Raw genomic sequence first — 17,787 nt, forward strand, 5'->3', positions numbered from 1 at the left:
AAGTCAGAAGTGGGGAAATTGGAATTGCAAGATATAAACTCTTAATTGCGAAAAAAAAAGTCTGAATTACGAGAAAACGGTTAAAATTGTGAGATATACACTTTTAATTGTGAAAAAAGTCAGAAATATGAGAAAAAGGTTAGAATTGTGAGGTATAAACTCTTAATTGCAAAAAAAATTCCGAATTACGAGTAAAAGGTTAGAATTGTCAGATATAAACTCTTAATTGCGAAAAAAAGTCCGAATTACGAGAAAAAGGTTAGAATTGCGAGATATAAACTCTTAATTGCTGAAAAAGTCAGAATTACGAGAAAAAGGTTATAATTGCGAGATATAAACTCTTAATTGCGAAAAAAAAGGCTGAATTACGAGAAAAAGGTTAGAATTGAGATATAAACTCGCAATTGTGAGAAAAAAAGTCAGAATTGCAATATGTAAATTCAAAATTGCAAGAATATTGTCAGAATTGTTGGAAAATTAGAATTGTGAGATATTATTCGCAATTGCGAGAAAAATGTCAGAAATGTGAAGAAAAAGTCAGAATTACGAGAAAAATTTCAGAATTGCGAGATGTATATATAAATAAGTTTGCAATTGTTAGACAAATTGAATTGTGAAATATAAACTAGCAATTGTGATTTAAAAAAAGTCAGAATTGCAAGATAAAGTCTCGCAATTACCTTTTTAATGGGGGGCTTCCATAGTTCCCATAGGACACGTGCGTGTGTTAAAAACATCTGCACACTTGAATGTTTATATTCCTGATGGTGTCCTACGGTGGAATGCAATGCAACGGCGTCAGTCAGAGCGTCTGCACATCAGAACAGTGCGAACAGAACGAGAACACGTCCTGTAAGCCGTCGTCTCCCGACTGAGTTCACACACAAGAACACGCCAGCACACATGCACCAGGAGAGACGGCGTATTTAATTCAACACCAATGAAAAAACTCACTTAAAACCAGATTTAAAAAATGATGTTGGCAGAGAAAGCCTCAGAGTTTGAAGCAGTTGTAAAAGAGGCCATCATTCTAATGAATTTACATCTTCAGCACTTCCTGTTTTCTGCATCTTTTGTTGTTGTATTTGAAAAAAATGGCATTTTATTGTTTTGTTGGCTGAAGAGCAGCTCCTCTAATGTAGATCAGTCCTCATGACGGACTTCAAATGATGCTCAGCAGCCAGAAACACACTCTACACAAGGACAGGAACAAAACTCTCAACAGTTACACCAGCGATACTACTATTCACTAATTATTTATGTTGGTTTATTAATGTTTTGAAGCAGCTTTTATATATATATATATATTTCAGACTGAATTTTCCTTTTAGTTAATTATTTGCATTTGTGATTTTTATTAATTTTTTGTTCTTTTTAAATAAAAATAATGTTTTTTTTGTTTTGTTTTTTTAATTTCCAGTAATTTTAGTGCTTCAGTTGCAAACGTATTTCTTCCAATGCAACATATAGAATTTTTTTAACATTTATATTTGACTTGTTTAGCTTTAAAGTGACCATGAAATCAAATTTGATCATTTTTGTTATTATTATTTTATTTTTATTTAATTTTTATTTTTTGTTGGGGGAGGGTTACTGCAGTGTTTATTGTAAATTATTTAGTAAAAAAAAAAAACAGCCTTTCTTTTTTAAAAAAAAACATTTTACTCATATTGGAGAAAAGAAGAAAAGATAATTTAAAGTGTAATTTCAAGCCGACTTTACCAAATCTGTTTATATATATATTATTAGGTATATAATATTACAAATATTTTAGATTTAGTTAAGGATAGTAACCCTGGTGTGAACCATATTCTTCTACGGTCAGTTTCTTCTTTCAGTTGTGAGTGAGTTATAGTTCAAGTGTTTGATGCTTGTATCTGAATAATAATGCAAACCTCCTCAGTAACAGAAGAGCACATTAAATATGATCGTAACGCGTGTAAAGTCTGTTTGTGGCACACTGAGCACATGAACAGCTGATGATAAAGCTGGAGCGTCTGAGGAGCTCAACACCAACAGAAACAGAGATCAGACCTCGAGAGCGACGCTCCGTAAACTAGAGACAGAAACCAGCATGCACATCCCATGATTCTCTGGGAAACACAGAACCGGCATAGAAAACAATAAAACTAGTTTTCACAAAGAGTTTCACTGTAAACATACTTCCGTTATAAAGCTCGGCGTGAGTCGATCTCAGCACAACGTGTCCGGGTCATATTTCAGTCCAAAACCAAAAGAAAGAAAAACTGAACATACTACAAATCAAACGACTCTTCTGCTCACCAAGACTGTCTTTATTTGATCAAGAATACTGTAAAAATGGTAAAACTGTGACTTATTACAATCTAAAAATGGATCAAATATTTTTCTTATTTTAAAATATTTGAAAATCTAATTCCTGTGATGCTCCGCTGTATTTTCAGCATCATTCCTCCAGTCTTCAGCGTCACATGATCTTCAGAAATAATACTTTTAAATATATATATATATATTTAATATAGCCGTGATGAGCATTTTATATAAAGATATTAAAATGTAATATCTATCAATATACAGTATTGTTCAAAATAATAGCAGTACAATGTGACTAACCAGAATAATCAAGGTTTTTCGTATATTTTTTTATTGCTACGTGGCAAACAAGTTACCAGTAGGTTCAGTAGATTCTCAGAAAACAAATGAAACCCAGCATTCATGATATGCACGCTCTTAAGGCTGTACAATTGGGCAATTAGTTGAATTAGTTGAAAGGGGTGTGTTCAAAAAAATAGCAGTGTGGCATTCAATCACTGAGGTCATCAATTTTGTGAAGAAACAGGTGTGAATCAGGTGGCCCCTATTTAAGGATGAAGCCAACACTTGTTGAACATGCATTTGAAAGCTGAGGAAAATGGGTCGTTCAAGACATTGTTCAGAAGAACAGCGTACTTTGATTAAAAAGTTGATTAGAGAGGGGAAAACCTATAAAGAGGTGCAAAAAATGATAGGCTGTTCAGCTAAAATGATCTCCAATGCCTTAAAATGGAGAGCAAAACCAGAGAGACGTGGAAGAAAACGGAAGACAACCATCAAAATGGATAGAAGAATAACCAGAATGGCAAAGGCTCAGCCAATGATCACCTCCAGGATGATCAAAGACAGTCTGGAGTTACCTGTAAGTACTGTGACAGTTAGAAGACGTCTGTGTGAAGCTAATCTATTTTCAAGAATCCCCCGCAAAGTCCCTCTGTTAAAAAAAAGGCATGTGCAGAAGAGGTTACAATTTGCCAAAGAACACATCAACTGGCCTAAAGAGAAATGGAGGAACATTTTGTGGACTGATGAGAGTAAAATTGTTCTTTTTGGGTCCAAGGGCCACAGGCAGTTTGTGAGACGACCCCCAAACTCTGAATTCAAGCCACAGTACACAGTGAAGACAGTGAAGCATGGAGGTGCAAGCATCATGATATGGGCATGTTTCTCCTACTATGGTGTTGGGCCTATTTATCGCATACCAGGGATCATGGATCAGTTTGCATATGTTAAAATACTTGAAGAGGTCATGTTGCCCTATGCTGAAGAGGACATGCCCTTGAAATGGTTGTTTCAACAAGACAATGACCCAAAACACACTAGTAAACGGGCAAAGTCTTGGTTCCAAACCAACAAAATTAATGTTATGGAGTGGCCAGCCCAATCTCCAGACCTTAATCCAATTGAGAACTTGTGGGGTGATATCAAAAATGCTGTTTCTGAAGCAAAACCAAGAAATGTGAATGAATTGTGGAATGTTGTTAAAGAATCATGGAGTGGAATAACAGCTGAGAGGTGCCACAAGTTGGTTGACTCCATGCCACACAGATGTCAAGCAGTTTTAAAAAACTGTGGTCATACAACTAAATATTAGTTTAGTGATTCACAGGATTGCTAAATCCCAGAAAAAAAAAATGTTTGTACAAAATAGTTTTGAGTTTGTACAGTCAAAGGTAGACACTGCTATTTTTTTGAACACACCCCTTTCAACTAATTGCCCAATTGCACAGCCTTAAGAGCGTGCATATCATGAATGCTGGGTCTTGTTTGTTTTCTGACAATCTACTGAACCTACTGGTAACTTGTTTGCCACGTAGCAATAAAAAATATACTAAAAACCTTGATTATTCTGGTTAGTCACATTGTACTGCTATTATTTTGAACAATACTGTATATATATATATATATATATATATATATATATATATATAATTTAATAATATATAATTTTAAAAAATGTATAATATTATTGTGACATTTTTCACAATTAAACAAACTGAACACATTTAACATATTTCCTGTAATGCATTATTATTTTATTATTTTATGAGCATAAAGCCATGACTACACTAATACTAACATGACATATTCATATTTTACGATTTTATTAATATAAATATTTTTTGTAATAATTATTTTGCATTATAATAATGAAAATCTAGTGGGAAAATAATCCAAAATTATGCAAAAAAAAAAAAATTACAAATTGGCTTAGTTATTTGTATTTTATTTGAATATTTTTCCTTGATTTTGGTGTGAGATATGACCCTCTTGCAGGTTTTGTGAGACGCATCATTCACATCTTCTCATGTGCTGTAGAGAACTGAAGGAGCAGCTCCTCTGAGGGATCTGATGGCAGTAGAGATGCTCGTCTTCATCAGGAGACTCCTCTGGAGATGGAGACGGTCGCTGGTGCTTGTGCTCTTCTAGAAGCTCTCCACGAAGCTGCCGGGGAAGAGTCCCGTGCGGCCGGTGCGCTGAAGCGTCCCTTTGTACCAGCCGTCCTCTCGCTTCTTGTGCACGAAGACGATGTCTCCCTCCTTCAGCTCGATCTCGGCTTCGCTCTGCGGAGGATACGGGACGAGCGCACGGTACCTGAGACACACCAGAACACCAGACGCTCAGAGGATGATGACAACATTCACACAACACAAAACTCTCAAACCAGAACCACTATATCTGCTGCTGTCTTCCACTAAAATAACAGTACATTAGCACAAGGGTTCGAACTGAGTAAATGTTGAGTAAAACTTTCGTATGCTTACTACATCTGTGTTTGTTTTATCAAAAATACTGTATACATTTTTAAATATCATTACAGTTTAGAATAAGTGAATCTGTGTTAAAATAGAATTTATTTCTGTGATGCTCCGCTGTATTTTCAGCATCATTCCTCCAGTCTTCAGAGTCACATGATCTTCAGAAATCAGAATAATATGATCATTTACTGCTCGAGAAACATTTCTTTGGAAATAGTAATACGCTAATTTGAGGTAAGTACGATAAAAAAAAAAAAAAGTATGCTTTTATTCATAAAGAATGCATTAAATCGACAGTAATGACATTTATAATGAACATTCTGTTCATCTGTGAATCCTGAAAAATAAAATGCATCAAAACACTGTGCAGCACAACTGTGTTCAACATTGATAATAACCAGAAATGTTTCTTGAGCAGTAAATCATCATATTATTCTGATTTCTGAAGATCATGTGACACTGAAGACTGGAGGAATGATGCTGTAAATACAGAAATACATTACACTTTAACACAGATTCACACAGAAAACAGATGATTTACTTTAGAATAATATTTTAGAATTTTACTGTATGGTTGATCAAATTAAATAGACTTCTTTTATTGATTAATTTCTTCTTCAGATAATAATGAATAATTTCAATACTAGTAGATTTTTCAGTCCACAAGAGGGCGCCAAAACAGCACCGTGTTGCTTTAAAAATAAAATGCAGGAAATCTCATCTTTACATCCTGAAGTCATGCATTCAGATGTGCTTCTGATCTGGAATGTGCTGGTGGTCAGGAGCAGGGACTCGCCTCTCTCGGGATAAAGGCTTGGGTTCGGGCCGGACGGCCAGCGGTGAGGACGAGGAGCAGGACTGTCTCGCCGGAGGAGACACAGAGAAGCTGAGGTCCAGCGAGCCGCTCTTCCTCTGCAGCGGCTCCATGCTCATGGCTCCCTGCATCTCACTCTCGATGGGGCAGGACCCGGCTCGCCCGTGACCCCCAGCCATGGCCCCCTGCACGGACTCGTGAGTCGGAGACACGGACGGAGGAGAACGAGACTTCTTCTTAGCTGCAGCTCCGGAGAGAAGCTTGAGGAGACCGCTGCTCTTCTTCTCTTTCTGTCAGACACAGTCACAAATGATCCAGATGCTGGAAGAACCGCTCCAACACGCTCTAACAGCTCGACTCATATTAGTGAAGACAGAAATGTAATAATAATAATTGTAATTATTCTAAGGAATATCACACAGATGTTCTTTCATGCGTTGTGCACCCATTTGTTTGCATTACATTTTAAAAGATTAATTTAATGTTTTATGCCATCATTTGATTACAATTTTTTTTATAATAAATGTTTTAATTAAATCATGAATCCAGAAAAATTAAAGCACAACTGCATTTTTTGTTTTTTTGGGGGGCCCTATTATTGTAAAAACAATAAATAAATAAATAATAATTAACTAAATAAATTAAATAATAATTTCAAAAATTTAATAATAATAAAGTATTAAATTCTAAAAGTTTTCTGATTTTTTTAATTGTTATAAAATTATTAAAACATAAAACATTTTTTTTAACTTGAAATAAAAAAAAAATAGACTTCAAAGAGCCCTATTATTGTAAAAATGTTAATAAATTATTAAATGCTTTTAAAAGCATTTTTAAAATTACATTATTAAAACAGAATCCAGAAAAATGTAAATGAATTTTTTTTATTAAAACACAATCAAGAAAAATGGAACCCAGAAGAAAATAAAAAAAAAATAAATAAATAATCAATTTCAGGGCCCTATTATTGTAAAGACTGTAGTAAATTGCATCAAAATATCAAAAACTGAATGCATAAAAATGTAAACATAAAAAATCTGGGTACAAATAAAACAGATGGCCCTATTAAATGTAAACATATTAATAAATTATTCAGTTGATAAAGTTTTAATTGATGAGAAATTCTTTTTAGATATTAAATTATTTAATGATAGTTTCAGATACGAAGACATATTTCAGACATTTTTCACTAGCCTACATCTGTTTCTGTTACCTGGAATCTGTAATGAAATCATTCATATATCATTCATATCATTTAAGGCTCGTTACAGTAGTTAAAGCATCATAAATTCTTCATGTCTATAACACAGCTTTAAGAACATGTATGTGTTGTATGTTATAGATGACATGAGCAGAAGCGTATGAGAGATGACTGAGGACCTGCAGCCGATCTCAGATGCAGAACACAGGATTTATTGCACTTGTCATGACTCTTGATCCACGTGACCGAATCCCTAGACAGAATAATTCACGACATGTACAGTATGCTGACTGTGAAGCCAAAGTAATGGCAACATTTCAGCATGCAAACCATGTGTTTCTCAGCTCAAGGTCAGCTCTAACTGTCCCATATCTAACTTTATTGTGCTTTATGCAGTGCATGAGGCTGGATGGTTCTTCAGTAAAGAGCAGGCAGTATATATATATATATATATATATATATATATATATATATATATATATATATATATATATATATATATATATATATATATATATATATATATAATATTATTTAGGTTTAATTTGTTTCTTAATTTCAGTTTTATTTTTAGTTCAGTTTAAAATGACCAAAGACTGCAATGTATTTAAATAAATACACACACTGCATTTTTCAGAGTCAAATTATACAATAATGATAATAATAATAATTCTAAATTGATACGTAATATATATTTTTTCCCAAACTGTGCAAAACTTCAAACAACAGCAATCTTGCAGCTCGATATAAATAAGTAAATGTCAAACTCTAACATTTGTGGCAATTATGACAGTTAAGTATAGATAAGTTTAGTATTTTTATTTATTTATTTTTCCTTTGTGATAACTATTGCTGGTATTTTTATATTTCATTTTAGTATTTAGGTAAATTATTTTGTAGATAAATTTTTTTTAAATTGCGTTTTATTAAGTTTATTTCCAGTTAGTAATTTTAAGCTTGCCGCAGTAACATGTGGAATCTTTGTTGAGTTCAAATGTATTCCTAACATTAGTGTTTCATAAACAGACGTGTGTGTGTGATGTCTTCAGCACTCACCTTCTCCAGCTTCTTGTCCTCGGGTCTGAGCTCTGCTGTGTTCAGGAGCGCAGCGCTGGCGTTGGGAGGAGTGATGGAGCTCAGGGGCCTCAGGGGTCGTCCCGAGGAGGAGGTGTGAGGCTGAGGGGCTGAGGTCATGGAGAGGGGTCTCGAGGGCGAGCGGGACGGACTGGCCTGCGCTCGCAGCGGAGTCACAGATGCAGTCGGACGCTCAGGGCTGCTGCTCACTGACAACACAACCAGCATCACACCATCAATCATCAACACGACCAGCATCACACCATCAATCATCAACACAACCAGCATCACACCATCAACCATCAACACGACCAGCATCACACCATCAACCATCAACACGACCAGCATCACACCATCAATCATCAACACAACCAGCATCACACCATCAACCATCAACACAACCAGCATCACACCATCAATCATCAACACGACCAGCATCACACCATCAATCATCAACACAACCAGCATCACACCATCAACACAACCAGCATCACACCATCAATCATCAACACGACCAGCATCACACCATCAACCATCAACACAACCAGCATCACACCATCAACCATCAACACAACCAGCATCACACCATCAACCATCCACACAACCAGCATCACATCAACAAGCATCAACACAACCAGCATCACACCATCAACACGACCAGCATCACACCATCAATCATCAACACAACCAGCATCACACCATGAACACGACCAGCATCACACCATCAATCATCAACACGACCAGCATCACACCATCAATCATCAACACAACCAGCATCACACCATCAATCATCAACACAACCAGCATCACACCATCAACCATCAACACAACCAGCATCACACCATCAATCATCAACACAACCAGCATCACACCATCAATCATCCACACGACCAGCATCACACCATCAACCATCAACACAACCAGCATCACACCATCAATCATCAACACGACCAGCATCACACCATCAACCATCAACACAACCAGCATCACACCATGAACACATCCAGCATCACACCATCAATCAACACAACCAGCATCACACCATCAACCATCAACACAACCAGCATCACACCATCAATCATCAACACAACCAGCATCACACCATCAATCATCAACACGACCAGCATCACACCATCAATCATCAACACGACCAGCATCACACCATCAACCATCAACACAACCAGCATCACACCATCAACACGACCAGCATCACACCATCAACCATCAACACGACCAGCATCACACCATCAATCATCAACACGACCAGCATCACACCATCAATCATCAACACAACCAGCATCACACCATCAATCATCAACACAACCAGCATCACACCATCAATCATCAACACAACCAGCATCACACCATCAATCATCAACACAACCAGCATCACACCATCAACCATCAACACAACCAGCATCACACCATCAACACGACCAGCATCACACCATCAACCATCAACACAACCAGCATCACACCATCAACACAACTAGCATCACACCATCAACAATCAACACAACCAGCATCACACCAATCAATCATCAACACGACCAGCATCACACCATCAACCATCAACACGACCAGCATCACACCATCAACACAACCAGCATCACACCATCAACAATCAACACAACCAGCATCACACCATCAACCATCAACACAACCAGCATCACACCATCAATCATCAACACGACCAGCATCACACCATCAACCATCCACACAACCAGCATCACACCATCAACCATCAACACGACCAGCATCACACCATCAACACAACTAGCATCACACCATCAACCATCCACACAACCAGCATCACACCATCAACCATCCACACAACCAGCATCACACCATCAATCATCAACATGACCAGCATCACACCATCAACCATCCACACAACCAGCATCACACCATCAACCATCAACACGACCAGCATCACACCATCAACACAACTAGCATCACACCATCAATCATCCACACAACCAGCATCACACCATCAACCTTCAACACGACCAGCATCACACCATCAACCATCCACACAACCAGCATCACACCATCAACCATCAACACGACCAGCATCACACCATCAACACAACTAGCATCACACCATCAACCATCCACACAACCAGCATCACACCATCAAACATCCACACAACCAGCATCACACCATCAACCATCCACACAACCAGCATCACACCATCAACCATCAACACAACCAGCATCACACCATCAACCATCAACACAACCAGCATCACACCATCAACCATCAACACAACCAGCATCACACCATCATCCATCCACACGACCAGCATCACACCATCAACCATCAACACAAACAGCATCACACCATCAACACAACCAGCATCACACCATCAACCATCAACACGACCAGCATCACACCATCAACCATCAACACAACCAGTATCACACCATCAACCATCAACACACCCTCAACCATCAACACGACCAGCATCACACCATCAGTCATCAACACAACCAGCATCGCACCATCAACACAACCAGCATCACACCATCAGTCATCAACACAACCAGCAACATACCCTCAACCATCAACACGACCAGCATCACACCATCAACCATCAACACGACCAGCATCACACCATCAACCATCAACACGACCAGCATCACACCATCAACCATCAACACAACCAGTATCACACCATCAACCATCAACACAACCAGCATCACACCATCAACACAACCAGCATCACACCATCAACCATCCACACAACCAGCATCACACCATCAACCATCCACACAACCAGCATCACACCATCAACCATCAACACAAACAGCATCACACCATCAACACAACTAGCATCACACCATCAACCATCCACACAACCAGCATCACACCATCAACCATCCACACAACCAGCATCACACCATCAATCATCCACACAACCAGCATCACACCATCAACCATCAACACGACCAGCATCACACCATCAACACAACTAGCATCACACCATCAACCATCCACACAACCAGCATCACACCATCAACCATCAACACGACCAGCATCACACCATCAACACAACTAGCATCACACCATCAACCATCCACACAACCAGCATCACACCATCAACCATCCACACAACCAGCATCACACCATCAACCATCAACACAACCAGCATCACACCATCAACCATCAACACAACCAGCATCACACCACCAACCATCAACACAACCAGCATCACACCATCATCCATCCACATGACCAGCATCACACCATCAACCATCAACACAAACAGCATCACACCATCAACACAACCAGCATCACACCATCAACCATCAACACGACCAGCATCACACCATCAACCATCAACACAACCAGTATCACACCATCAACCATCAACACACCCTCAACCATCAACACGACCAGCATCACACCATCAGTCATCAACACAACCAGCATCACACCATCAACACAACCAGCATCACACCATCAGTCATCAACACAACCAGCAACACACCCTCAACCATCAACACGACTAGCATCACACCATCAACCATCAACATGACCAGCATCACACCATCAACCATCAACACAACCAGTATCACACCATCAACCATCAACACAACCAGCATCACACCATCAACACAACCAGCATCACACCATCAACCATCCACACAACCAGCATCACACCATCAACCATCAACACAACCAGCATCACACCATCAACCATCAACACAACCAGCATCACACCATCAATCATCCACACGACCAGCATCACACCATCATCCATCCACACGACCAGCATCACACCATCAACCATCAACACAAACAGCATCACACCATCAACACAACCAGCATCAAACCATCAACCATCAACACGACCAGCATCACACCATCAACCATCAACACACCCTCAACCATCAACACGACCAGCATCACACCATCAGTCATCAACACAACCATCAACACACCCTCAACCATCAACACGACCAGCATCACACCATCAGTCATCAACACAACCAGCAACACACCCTCAACCATCAACACGACCAGCATCACACCATCAACCATCAACACGACCAGCATCACACCATCAACCATCAACACGACCAGCATCACACCATCAACCATCAACACAACCAGCATCACACCATCAACACAACCAGCATCACACCATCAACCATCAACACAACCAGTATCACACCATCAACCATCAACACAACCAGCATCACACCATCAACACAACCAGCATCACACCATCAACCATCAACACGACCAGCATCACACCATCAACACAACCAGCATCACACCATCAACCATCAACACGACCAGCATCACACCATCAACACGACCAAACTGATGATTATCTGTCAAAAACCTACGTCTGATCCTCGTTCCAAACTAGGGCTGCATCATTCTGTACTATTTTTTTTTTTACTTTTTCTTTATTTTACAGTAAATTATTATCATAAATATAATTATTTTGTTTAAAAAAAGTTTTACAGAGAATTAATAATAATATTAAAAATTAATATAATAGTAAGAATATTTATAATTATTATTATACTTTTTAAAATAAATAAAAAATATATTACTGTTATTTTATACTAGATTATTAATAATAGTATTGTACTACACATTGAAATTATTATTAAATGCAGTTTAGTTATATAAAAGTGATATTGCTTTGATTCTTATTTTTATAGAGTAACCGTAATAATACTGATATTAATAATAATCTAATAATAATAGTTATGATTATTTTTATATTGCTGCTAATATAGTTATTGTTTTTTATATCTTGTTATTATTAGTAGTATGATTATTACTAACACTAAATAAAAAAAATACACAAAATAAATATTACTATTGTAATATTTAACTTTAAAGTAAAATAAAAATAGTATTTAAGAAAAACAACATAAAAACAACAATAATGATGATGATAATAATAATAATAATAATAATTTTATTTGCATATTGACTAGCCCTTCAAACAAAACCAGCAAACCTGGACCTTTAAAAAAATACATATAAATAAATAAATATTTTTTTAATTGTATTTTAAATTGCAATGCAATTATTTTTCTTCAAATCATGCATCTTTGTTTTTATTCCTGTTTTCATCCGAATCCTTCCTCTGCACACACACACACACACACACACACACACACGATCCTCAGGTCATGCACTGATCAAACAGATCTTCATGAGTCAGTAAAGGATTCTGTGGCGCTGCACGAGCTTCACGTCGCTCCTCAAAGTTCAAGAACTGAGAGAATGCAACCCACCAATTACTGCCAACATGGCCTTCATTACAGCAGACGTCTGATCTGAGCTGGAAAACACTTTAACAAGCTCCTTCAGCGTGTAATGCACCTGAACAGATTACAGAGCGTCACACACAAGAAACACTCCAGCCAGAACACAACAACTAGTCACACAAACCTGTAAACTGGAATCAGAGCTGTGTAATAATCTGAGCTGTGCTGGGGCGTCATCTGACCAACACACATCCAACATAACCTCCCAAAAACCTTGAGTTCCCATAACCATTCCCTCCGATTCATCTCTTACTAAATCTTACTTAAACACACGGCCACATGAATGAACAACTTCAAAGAAATGAGTATATCAATGGCTATAAATATTATTATAAATGATTATATGATTAAATGGAACAATACAATTATTATATGAAAAATTATTATATACATGAATGAAAAACAGAATAAATGACTGTAAAGGAAAGATAGTAATACCACACAAATGTATGATTGATCTCCTGAAGCAAAACAGAGTTTACATTCGAGGATCCTCAGATGCTTCAGTGTTATTAAATTATTTACAGTTTACTAGCATCATAGCAATATTTCTTTATCAGATTGTTGAATTCTTTTCATTCTTAATTTGTATAATTATAATATAATTTTAAATTTGTCTTATTCTATAATTCTAATTTACATGAAAAAATATTATTCAGTATGTTACAGTTTAATATTTTTATAATGTCATTTCTTTATTGATTTGTTTAATTTGTATTATTTGATTAAATAATAATTATTATTAACATTTACAGTAAAATATATAATATTACATACATGAGCATTTAATAGTATTTTAATTATATTTCTTTATTGATTTATTACATTTTTATAATTTGCTAAAATAAATATGTTAGAGTTTAATAGTATTATAATAATATTTCTTAATTCATTTGTTAAATTTCTATAATTTGATAAAATAATAATATATATTATTATTATTAACTATGTTAGAGTTTAACAGTTTTATAATTATATTTCTTTATTGATTTGTTGCATTTTTATAATTTGATAAAATTATAATAAATATTATTATTATTGAATATATTAGAGTTTAATAGTATTAAAATTATATTTCTTTATTGATTAGTTTAATTTGTATAATTTGGTTAAATAAAAATAATCATTATATCATTTACAATAAAAAATGTATTATTAAATATGTTAAGAGTTTAATAGTATTATGATGATATTTCTTTATTGATTTGTTATTTTTATAATTTGATTAAACAATAATAATAATAATAATAAATAATAATTATTTAATAATTTTATAGGTGCTGACTGTAATTAAATACGTAACAGTTTGACAGTAATAGTGATCATACTGTGGTGTGAAACACTCACACAGCTGTATGGCAGAGCGCGGCTGGTTGACCGTCTGCTGGCTGGACAAGCGCAAACAGTTCTTCAGGTGCAGCTGCGGAGACGACGGGCTGCTGAGGGGTGTACTGGAGCGGGACGCAGACGCAGACGACATCAGGACCGGACTGGAGGGACCGCCGGAGCCCGGAGATCCAGGAGCTCCAGAGAGACACGAGCGCGTCTGACCCACGGCGAACGGAGCCCTGCGGAACACACACACACACACACACACGAATGAGACATTCATATTATTCCAGAACTAAACCTGCAGGTTAAGCATCTAAAGCTGCGCTTCTCAACATTTTACATTTTATTTCTTCTGTAATGACAAATGCAGATATATCACAAAATACATTTAAATACAATAATTACAAATAATTCACATTAAATTCCATATTTTTTATTATTATTATTATTATCAGAGAATTTAGTTATTTGTTTTTTCATTCACAATTTATATTCATCATAACATACATTTCTAACTTTTTAAGATTTTATTTATTTGCACGATTTTCTTCAGGTCTAGAAATCTCACTTTTAAAATTACTGTTATAAATGTTTTTTTAAAGTTGTGTGTGTGTGTGTGTGTGTGTTTCCAGACAGGTGTTGGCGTGTGTAAACACATTAAACCGCAGCTCTGAGTATCTGGGAATGATTTTCCCTCAGGTGTCTCTGTGCGGTGGATTCTCATCCAGATGTGGTTTGTTTCTCTTACAGCGGCTTGTATCCGTGTGTGAATCGTGTCACTACAGTCTGATTAATGCAGAACTCAACTCCAGCAGACACAGTCGCTCATTCCTGCATCCCAATCCACAGGAAACAACCAAGAGTTTAACTGTTCGGATTCATGAGGAAACTCAAATATGCTCGATAAACATTACATTTTTAAAACTACAGCCATTAACAGACATCAGCATTTCAGCATCATTCCTCCAGTCTTCAGTGTCACATGATCTTCAGAAATCATGAACATATGATAATTTACTGCTTAAGGTGTGTGTGTGAGTATATATTATTTTTTATGATAATTATTATTCAAGTAGTAAATTAATTATTAAATAAATAATTAAATATAAAACATTTTTACAGTGATTTATCATGTGACCTTGATCATTCAGTTTTTGCAAAACTCTCAAAACCTGACGTCATGAAGCTCATGAACTGTAACAGTTCCAGTGTTTAATCTGAGACATGTTTAACAGTGTGTTAACTGTGAAAACAAATGAAAAACACCTGCTGAGTCAATGCCAAACTATAAACTTATAATGCTAATCAGGTTGTGACTACCAGGGATACGGCTATAGCCGGTAAACAGCAATAAATTATATTTGCTACCTATCAGCGGAGTCAGTAATTGCAGCAGGTGTGCAATAAATTTCATTAAATTAAAAGACTCAAATAGAGGACCTGTACAGGAGTGGGGACAAAGCCTTGTAGAAATAGGCCAAACACAAACTGAACAGGGAGATAACATCCAACACCTGCACCATTAGCACTGGTGCCCCCCAGGGCTCTGTCCTCTCCCCACTGCACTTCTCCCTCTACACCAACGACTGCACCTCTACTGACACCGCTGTCAAGCTCCTGAAGTTTGCAGATGACTATAAAGCCATCAGACTCATCCAGGGTGGTTGAGCAGCAAAACACACACACAACAAATTCCTTGTTTGCACACACTTGGCAAATAAAGCTCATTCTGATTCTGACGGCACATCAGATATACATCATGCTCAATGCGGTGGCGGAGCGGTTTCACCTTCTCAACTCATGACGTTAAAGCAGAGCATTTCAAATGCACCTGCGGCGCTGACCTGATTCACGACTTCAGCTGGAGATAGAGATCTGGAACTCGCAGGAAACATTCTTTCTGTCGCGCTTTCATTTAGGGTTGTTTTATTTGCTTGAGCTCCAAACAAACCCAAAGCATTTACAGTCCCTGCTCAATAAAACATTATATAATATTATAAAATGTAATTTCTGAAGAAAAAAGTCTGAATAGTGTGCTGATGCAGGTGTGTTTTTGTTATCTTTTAATGACGAGAGCTGAGAAGCTTAAACCTTCTCACTGATGCTGCATAATTTCTGGATTATTTGAGTAATGCTCACCTGGAGACGGGTGTGACGTAGTTCCCTGGGAAGACTCCAGACGCTCCGGAGCGCAGAGACGTGCCTTTGAACCATCCGTCCTGACACTTCTCCATCACGCGGTACATCTCGCCCTTCCGCAGCTCCATCTCATCCGCCTTCTGCGGTTTGTATGCGTACATGGCCAGATATCTGCAGATGAAGGGAAAGATTGATGAGCGAAGCGTGTTCCTGACGCAGTGTGTGTGGAGACTTGATCAGCTCTGACAGAAGCATTTTATTACATCGAGTCCAGAGTCTGTTATTAAAACACTGAGAGATTTCATTACAGCCGCATCTATCACCGGAAGAGAGGAAGAACAGAGCCCAAAATATAGACCACTGACCTACTGATGGACACAACACACACACACACACACACTCACAGACACATGCACACACACAATGACACACTCACACACAATGACACACACACTGACACACACACACACACACACACACACACACAAAGCATAGAAAGGAGCTATTTGGAGTTGTTTTAACAGTAAGTCCAGGTGTGTGTGTAGCAGCAGGAACAGCAGCGCTGCATCAGATCATCATCACTCACATGTTGAGAGGCAGCTGGACTTTAGCCGCGGCGAGCAGCTCTCCGGTTGTTGACGCGAGACGCGGCGGAACTGAAGCTGCTGCATTTACTGCGACTGAAGAGTCCTGTGAAGACAACAGATCACACACACATATATAGTTATCAAAAAACATTGTATGACAAATATTGTCCTCCTAACAAACCAGACATCAATAGAGAGATCATTTATTCAGCTTCAGATGGGTTTTGTGCTCCAGGTTCACATGTATCTATATATCTATCTATCACCTTTAAACTGAACCGATCGTTC

The 17,787-nt window shown here is 37.4% G+C and overlaps 1 protein-coding gene across 2 annotated transcripts in view; it reads right to left on the bottom strand.

Annotated features, from left to right (window-relative positions):
* Nucleotides 1-4,343: 4,343 nt before the first annotated feature.
* Nucleotides 4,344-17,787, bottom strand: part of LOC113052983 (E3 ubiquitin-protein ligase SH3RF3) — a 54,647-nt gene continuing 41,203 nt past the window's right edge. The window contains exons 5-10 of one of the 2 annotated variants that reach the window (XM_026217547.1): nucleotides 17,499-17,602; nucleotides 16,913-17,083; nucleotides 14,789-15,009; nucleotides 8,123-8,349; nucleotides 5,848-6,155; nucleotides 4,344-4,887 (exon numbers count right to left, since the gene is read on the bottom strand). In XM_026217547.1, coding sequence (XP_026073332.1) covers nucleotides 4,719-4,887; nucleotides 5,848-6,155; nucleotides 8,123-8,349; nucleotides 14,789-15,009; nucleotides 16,913-17,083; nucleotides 17,499-17,602 — 1,200 coding nt within the window. In that variant the 3' untranslated portion in view covers nucleotides 4,344-4,718. Of the gene's footprint in view, nucleotides 4,888-5,778; nucleotides 6,156-8,122; nucleotides 8,350-14,788; nucleotides 15,010-16,912; nucleotides 17,084-17,498; nucleotides 17,603-17,787 lie in introns of both variants that reach the window. The other variant, XM_026217548.1, reaches the window with a different exon arrangement.

Source organism: Carassius auratus, chromosome 34 (genome assembly GCF_003368295.1).
Source record: "Carassius auratus strain Wakin chromosome 34, ASM336829v1, whole genome shotgun sequence".
Classification (NCBI taxonomy): domain Eukaryota; kingdom Metazoa; phylum Chordata; class Actinopteri; order Cypriniformes; family Cyprinidae; genus Carassius; species Carassius auratus.